General features: G+C 41.5%; 1 protein-coding gene across 1 annotated transcript in view; it reads right to left on the bottom strand.

The window, feature by feature from the left end:
* The window catches only part of prdm10 (PR domain containing 10), a 66689-nt gene extending 58349 nt beyond the window's left edge, over window positions 1-8340 (bottom strand). The window contains exons 1-6 of the mRNA XM_046315102.1: window positions 8032-8340; window positions 7846-7921; window positions 5163-5335; window positions 2760-2924; window positions 2621-2680; window positions 2326-2430 (exon numbers count right to left, since the gene is read on the bottom strand). Of these exons, the coding sequence (XP_046171058.1) occupies window positions 2326-2430; window positions 2621-2680; window positions 2760-2924; window positions 5163-5234 (402 nt within the window). The 5' untranslated portion in view covers window positions 5235-5335; window positions 7846-7921; window positions 8032-8340. The remainder of the gene's footprint in view (window positions 1-2325; window positions 2431-2620; window positions 2681-2759; window positions 2925-5162; window positions 5336-7845; window positions 7922-8031) is intronic.
* Between the last annotated feature and the right edge of the window lie 305 nt (window positions 8341-8645).

Genomic DNA, 8645 nt, shown 5'->3' with positions numbered 1-8645 from the left:
GAGTGGCTGCTGCCAACACACTGTCATTGACACGGACCCAACTCCAGCCACTTTAATAATGGGAAATGATGTAAAATATATCACTGGCCACTTTAAACAATGCTACCTAATATAATGTTACTTACCCTACATTATTCATCTCATATGCATACGTATATACTGTACTCTACATCATCGACTGCATCCTTATGTAACACATGTATCACTAGCCACTTTAACTATGCCACTTTGTTTACTTTGTCTACACACTCATCTCATATGTATATACTGTACTCGATACCATCTACTGTATGCTGCTCTGTACCATCACTCATTCATATATCCTTATGTACATATTCCTTATCCCCTTACACTGTGTATAAGACAGTAGTTTTGGAATTGTTAGTTAGATTACTTGTTGGTTATCACTGCATTGTCGGAACTAGAAGCACAATCATTTCGCTACACTCGCATTAACATCTGCTAACCATGTGTATGTGACAAATAAAATAAAATTTGATTTGGTTGGTAGAATGCTGCAGAGATGGTTGTCCTTCTGAAAGGTTCTCCCATCTCCACAGAGTAACTCTAGATCTCTGTCCGAGTGACCATTGGGTTCTTGGTCATCCTGACCAAGGCCCTTCTACCCCAATTGCTCAGTTTGGCCGGGCGGCCAGCTCTGGGAAGAGTCTTGGTGGTTCCAAACTGTGTTTGTGTTTTTGGGGACCTTCAATGCTGCAGACACTTTTTAGTACCCTTCCCCAGATCTGTACCTCGACTCAATCCTGTCTCTGAGCTTTACGGACAATTTCTTCGACCACATTGCTTGGTTTTTGCTCTGACATGGTGGGACCTTATATAGACAGGTGTGTGCCTTTCCAAATCATGTCCAATCAATTGAATTTATCACAGGTGGACTCCAAATCAAGTTGTAGAAACATCTCAAGGATGATCAATGGAAAGAGGAAGCACCTGAACTCAATTTAGAGTCTCATAGCAAAGGGTCTGAATACTTATGTAAATAAGGTATTTCTGTTTATTATTTTTAATACATTTGCTGAACTTTCTAAAAACCTGTTTTTTGTTTTGTCATTGTGGGGTATTGTGATGTCATTGTGGGGTATTGTAATGTCATTGTGGGGTATTGTGATGTCATTGTGGGGTATTGTAATGTCATTGTGGGGTATTGTGATGTCATTGTGGGGTATTGTGATGTCATTGTGGGGTATTGTGATGTCATTATTGGGGTATTGTGATGTCATTGTGGGGTATTGTGATGTCATTGTGGGGTATTGTGATGTCATTGTGGGGTATTGTGATGTCATTGTGGGGTATTGTGATGTCATTGATGTCATTATGAGGTATTGTGATGTCATTCTGGGGTATTGTGATGTCATTCTGGGGTATTGTGATGTCATTATGGGGTATTGTGATGTCATTATGAGGTATTGTGATGTCATTGTGGGGTATTGTGATGTCATTATGGGGTATTGTGATGTCATTATGAGGTATTGTGATGTCATTCTGGGGTATTGTGATGTCATTCTGGGGTATTGTGATGTCATTATGGGGTATTGTGATGTCATTGTGGGGTATTGTGATGTCATTCTGGGGTATTGTGATGTCATTCTGGGGTATTGTGATGTCATTCTGGGGTATTGTGATGTCATTCTGGGGTATTGTGATGTCATTATGGGGTATTGTGATGTCATTGTGGGGTATTGTGTGTAGATTGATTTAAATCATTTTTTCCCCTTATCAATTTTAGAATAAGGCTGTAACATTCAAAATGTGGAAAAAGTCTGAATAGTTTCCAAATATATACCGCCTATAGGCCCCTCCCTGTCCGGGCTGTGTGGGGACACAGAGACAGAGAGAAGAGACAGAAGAATGAGGGCGGTTGCTTCACTAGGTATCTCTACCTGTAAATACATGATCTAAGTGATTGATAGTTGGTAGTTATAAAGCCTTATTTACTTTGAACAAATAGTAAAAATGTTGTCAGACAGAAGAAGAATATATATATATATATATACAGAAGAAGACAGCAGCTCTATAGAGATGATGACTTGGAATTAAATAATAAAATCATCAAATAAAACTATATATATATAAATATATAAAACTAATGTAATATACACAACAACTGAAATGTGTTATTAAAGTAAAGTGAATAAATTATGGTTGATAAATGATAAACAGTAATGGACAGTTACATCATGGGACTTTTGTTGTTTTATTATGTGTTACAGCATTTAACCCACAATGCAATGCAATTCATGTTTTTTTATTATCTATTTATTATTAATCAATAAAAACGGAGTAATCGCTCAGCAGACTCCTCACCTGTGTTACCGGCTCCAGGAGGGCCTGAGGAGCCTCGGCCACGTTACTGAGGACATGAAGGTTGGCCGCGTTCATGTTCTGACCACTGGGCAACAACACTGTCACCTGGTGGCGAGAGAGAGAATAACACATGTTTAAAAGACCGAGAGTTCTGCTTGACTTGATATAGAACGTACCAGAGTTATTTATGTACGATACAATATGAGAAAACTTGTATTGGACATTTGCATTCAAATTCATTCTTGTTATTCGAATATAGAAATCCATGGAAAAAGAAGTCTCAATAGAAACGTACCTGTTGAGTCGTTCCGTCCTGCTGAATGTAGGCCACCTGCGGCTGGTCAGAAAACACACCCTGGAAAACACAGGTCCATAAAATAAAACGCTTTGTCTAAAAGTATGTGGGGGAAGAAAAAAAAGTCCTCGTTTCTCACCCCTGAGCCGTCGGCCGGATGGATGTAGACTAGGGTGTGTTCTGCCGACTCCACGGAGGTGTAGGAATTACCATCTGCTGTGTAGACCACCTGCTGCTGCTGTCCTCTGTCCTGCTGGTCTCCACTGTACACTATCTGGGCTACTGTACCGCCCTCAAAATGCACCTGCAACAAACAGAGAGAGAGAGAGAGAGACAGAGAGAGAGACAGAGACAGAGTCAAGAGACAGAGAGAGACAGAGAGAGAGACAGAGACAGAGTCAAGAGACAGAGAGAGACAGAGAGAGAGACAGAGAGAGAGAGAGACAGAGAGAGAGAGAGACAGAAAGAGAGAGACAGAAATAGAGAGACAGAAAGAGAGAGACAGAAAGAGAGTCAGAGAGACAGAGACAGAAAGAAAGAGAGCGAGAGAGAGAGACAGACGGAGAGAGACAAGAGAGAGAGACAGAGACAGAGAGAGACAGAGTCAGAGACAGAAAGAGAGAGAGACAGAAACAGAGTCAGAGAGACAGAGACAGAAAGAAAGAGAGCGAGAGAGAGAGAGACAGACGGAGAGAGACAAGAGAGAGAGACAGAGTCAGAGACAGAAAGAGAGAGAGACAGAGACAGAAAGAGAGAGACAGAGACAAGAGAGAGACAGAAAGAGAGAGACAGAAAGAGAGAGACAGAAAGAGAGAGAGAGACAGAAACAGAGTCAGAGAGACAGAGACAGAAAGAAAGAGAGCGAGAGAGAGAGAGACAGACGGAGAGAGACAAGAGAGAGAGACAGAGTCAGAGACAGAAAGAGAGAGAGACAGAGACAGAAAGAGAGAGACAGAGACAAGAGAGAGAGACAGAGACAGAAAGAGAGAGACAGAGACAAGAGAGAGAGACAGAGAGAGACAGAGTCAGAGACAGAAAGAGAGAGAGACAGAGACAGAAAGAGAGAGACAGAGACAAGAGAGAGAGACAGAGACAGAAAGAGAGAGACAGAGACAAGAGAGAGAGACAGAGTCAGAGACAGAAAGAGAGAGAGACAGAGACAGAAAGAGAGTCAGAGACAGAGAGACAGAAAGAGAGCGAGAGAGAGAGAGACAGACGGAGAGAGACAAGAGAGAGAGACAGAGAGACAGAGCGAGAGACAGAGAGAGAGACAGAAAGAGAGAGACAGAAAGAGAGAGACAGAAAGAGAGAGACAGAAAGAGAGAGACAGAAAGAGAGAGACAGAAAGAGAGAGACAGAAAGAGAGAGACAGAGAGAGAGACAGAGAGAGACAGAAAGAGACAGAAAGAGAGAGACAGAAAGAGAGACAGAGAGAGAGACAGAGAGAGACAGAGACAGAGACAGAGAGACAGAGAAACACTTGGAATGTAATCGTGAACTAGGGTTTTTGTGATTTTAAAATGTCCCGTTGTTTGAATGCATTTTGACGAAGATCCTGAATTAAACTAAATGGATCCGCCTAACACTGATAGACCTGAGCTTCAGGGTGAAGTTACACCTAGATACAGGTCTAGGATCAGCTTCTGCTGCCCCAATCCTAACCTTAAAGGGATACAGTCAGATGAGACCCTTTATCTACTGACCCAGAGTCAGATGAAGCCCATTATCTACTGACCCAGAGTCAGATGAAGCCCTTTATCTACTGACCCAGAGTCAGATGAGGCCCTTTATCTACTGACCCAGAGTCAGATGAGGCCCTTTATCTACTGACCCAGAGTCAGATGAGGCCCTTTATCTACTGACCCAGAGTCAGATGAGGCCCTTTATCTACTGACCCAGAGTCAGATGAAGCCCTTTATCTACTGACCCAGAGTCAGATGAAGCCCTTTATCTACTGACCCAGAGTCAGATGAAGCCCTTTATCTACTGACCCAGAGTCAGATGAAGCCCTTTATCTACTGACCCAGTCAGATGAAGCCCTTTATCTACTGACCCAGTCAGATGAAGCCCTTTATCTACTGACCCAGAGTCAGATGAAGCCCTTTATCTACTGACCCCGAGTCAGATGAAGGCCTTTATCTACTGACCCAGAGTCAGATGAGGCCCTTTATCTACTGACCCAGAGTCAGATGAGGCCCTTTATCTACTGACCCAGAGTCAGATGAGGCCCTTTATCTACTGACCCAGAGTCAGATGAGGCCCTTTAACCATTTAGTGAGGGAAATGCAAAACTGACCCAAGATCAGCATCTAGGGGCAACTCCACCCTACTTGTAAGACATGAGTGAGTACGGAAGGGGTGTCAAACTCATTCCACGGATGGCAGAGTGTCTGCAGGTATTTCCGTTCTATTAAGACAAGCAGGTGAAGAGAATTCCTCACTAATTAGTGACCTTAATTCATCAATAAGTTACAAAGGGTGTAGGGGACACTCTGCCCTACGTGGAATGAGTTGGACACGTGTGGAGTACAGTAAAAGTCACCTGAGTGTTGTTCCCTGATTCGCTGTTCCCTGCCTGGTTCCACACAGGGGATGTTTCCTGCTTGGTCTCCATGGCTGCAGCCCGGAACCAGTTACCACGGTCACCACCTGATCACACCAACCTCACGCAGCTGCTGGCAGCTCCAGGATTTGTTAGACTGTACTGATGATCACCTGACAACCACAGAACAGAGAGTTAGACTGTACTGATGATCACCTGACAACCACAGAACAGAGAGTTAGACTGTACTGATGATCACATGACAACCACAGAACAGAGAGTTAGACTGTACTGATGATCACATGACAACCACAGAACAGAGAGTTAGACTGTACTGATGATCACATGACAACCACAGAACAGAGAGTTAGACTGTCAGAACAGAGAGTTAGACTGTACTGATGATCACATGACAACCACAGAACAGAGAGTTAGACTGTCAGAACAGAGACTTAGACTGTACTGATGATCACATGACAATCACAGAACAGAGAGTTAGACTGTACTGATGATCACATGACAACCACAGAACAGAGAGTTAGACTGTACTGTAATAATAATAATAATATATGCCATTTAGCAGACGCTTTTATCCAAAGCGACTTACAGTCATGTGTGCATACATTCTGTAATAATAATAATAAATCCATTGATCACATGACAACCACAGAACAGAGAGTTAGAGTCATGATGATCACATGACAACCACAGAACAGAGAGGTTAGACTGTACTGATGATCACCTGACAACCACAGAACAGAGAGTTAGACTGTACTGATGATCACATGACAACCACAGAACAGAGAGTTAGACTGTACTGATGATCACATGACAACCACAGAACAGAGAGTTAGACTGTACTGATGATCACCTGACAACCACAGAACAGAGAGTTAGACTGTACTGATGATCACATGACAACCACAGAACAGAGAGTTAGACTGTACTGATGATCACATGACAACCACAGAACAGAGAGTTAGACTGTACTGATGATCACATGACAATCACAGAACAGAGAGTTAGACTGTACTGATGATCACATGACAACCACAGAACAGAGAGTTAGACTGTACTGATGATCACATGACAATCACAGAACAGAGAGTTAGACTGTACTGATGATCACATGACAACCACAGAACAGAGAGTTAGACTGTACTGATGATCACATGATAACCACAGAACAGAGAGTTAGACTGTCAGAACAGAGAGTTAGACTGTACTGATGATCACATGACAACCACAGAACAGAGAGTTAGACTGTACTGATGATCACATGACAACCACAGAACAGAGAGTTAGACTGTACTGATGATCACATGACAATCACAGAACAGAGAGTTAGACTGTACTGATGATCACATGACAATCACAGAACAGAGAGTTAGACTGTACTGATGATCACATGACAACCACAGAACAGAGAGTTAGACTGTACTGATGATCACATGACAACCACAGAACAGAGAGTTAGACTGAACTGATGATCACATGACAATCACAGAACAGAGAGTTAGACTGTACTGATGATCACATGACAATCACAGAACAGAGAGTTAGACTGTACTGATGATCACATGACAACCACAGAACAGAGAGTTAGACTGTACTGATGATCACATGACAACCACAGAACAGAGAGTTACTGGTTTAAAAACTCTGGGATGGAAGTTAATGAGGGAGATATATTTTTTTCTTTGTTTTTACAAAGTGACAATTTCTAATGTGGAAATGAGATGGTAATATTATTATTTTTTACAAATAGTGCAAAATGCATGGATGCAAATAAATTGTTTATAACCGTCTGGTGTGCTGTTTGTTGACTCGCTAAAGTAAAATATTACTGTGGTTACAAACGTACGAATTAGGTTGTTCTCTCTTTCAGAAATACATTCAGAGTAACACAAGTATCTCACTGTTTCATTTCTGAACAGGCATTGATTGCATAATCTTAGCACCTGACCATTACACGTAGAATAGTCTAGCGAGAGGATGGGGCTTCAGCTGGTTGACTGCGCCCTTGTACAAATGGGTCAACGTATATTATTAGCTCGTTTAGCTTTCGTTGTTTAACAATGTAACTATCAAGAGGGTAATACTATAGTGACATTATTATTTGGCATGGTTAGCTTGCTAGCTACCATTTCATTGACAGGGCTAAGCAACAAAAAAAAACAAATGTACCCCCCCCTCCAAAAAAAATAAACCAGCATGCCGGGTTTTTATCGCAAAGAGCAGTCAAACTAAGCACTCTACGGGGGTAGGACGGAAACACCGCGGAAAACACACCGGTCAGCGCGCAATGACAATGGAGTCAAAACCGGATCATTATGCAACGATAACACGAAATGTATAAAATGGTGTTATTTTTCTAGTTTTATAACACATATCGCCCGTATCGTGTATATTCTTGTGTCTTTTCCCCCCTTTACTTTTGACCCCTCTGGTATTTTTTTTTGTCGGTTCCAACCGGACCATACCACAAAAATCAGCACTGTAGAAACCCGGGCATTTTCTGCGCCGCGGCCTCACCACATTATTACATTTAACGCTAATGTATAACCCGATCTTGTAAAATGTACATCATAAATCGTATTCATAACATTATTAAATACTGTTTTGGTATTTAGTAAATGGTCTATAATATATCGGAGCCCTTAAATATTTGGTCTGGACCCACCCGTCCCCCCTTCTAGTTGAGCCGAGCCTGGAGCCGCCGGAGAACAAGGAAGAAGAGGCTCCATTTTGGATGGGACCTAAAACAACAACAACCACATTTTGAAAACGACCCCAAATGAAAATCTGTATATTTCTATCGATATAAAATGTGTTACCCAAGAGCGATTTTTTTTTTATTGATACTTACAAGGAGATGATCTAGGACATTGAACTTTTGGAATGAAGCTGAAATTCTCCCCGAGTTTTTGATATATTTAATGAAAAACGTTGGAAGTTGTTCTTACCTCAGAATGGTAGCTGCAGAGGTGGCTGCGTTGCATGTATTACCATATTCTGCCTAGCAACTCGCCGAGGCTTGTGTGGCGATTGGTGGAATATTATTGAGTGACAAAAAAAAAAAAAACTTTACGTAATCTATTTCACGAAACCTTTTATGTAAACTTTTACTTCAACAATTACTTGATATATGTTTCAAGTTTTAATGTCACATCCACAAGTACAGTGAAATGCCTTGATATAAGGTATTGACGGGTAGCAGATTTTAATCAACGTTCACTCGAATAGTTATATTAAATGTACCAAGGCTCAATGAATTTCGACCAAATTAAAAATATATGTAACGGATCAAAGTTACCCAATAAAAATTAACCTACGTTTTTTATCGAATTAATCACATAACAGTAGTTTATTTGATAAGGGTGCTATTCGGGGCGTTCCTGCATTTTGCAGTAAATCCCTCTTTATACTTCTGTTTGTCTATTTTTAAAGGAGGAAAGGCAGGACGTGCGCCAATGCGGTAGG

This window comes from Oncorhynchus gorbuscha, linkage group LG19, assembly GCF_021184085.1.
Source record: "Oncorhynchus gorbuscha isolate QuinsamMale2020 ecotype Even-year linkage group LG19, OgorEven_v1.0, whole genome shotgun sequence".
Classification (NCBI taxonomy): Eukaryota; Metazoa; Chordata; class Actinopteri; order Salmoniformes; family Salmonidae; genus Oncorhynchus; species Oncorhynchus gorbuscha.
The sequence above is the reverse complement of the archived record's forward strand: the minus strand, read 5'-3'. Positions and strand labels throughout refer to the sequence as shown.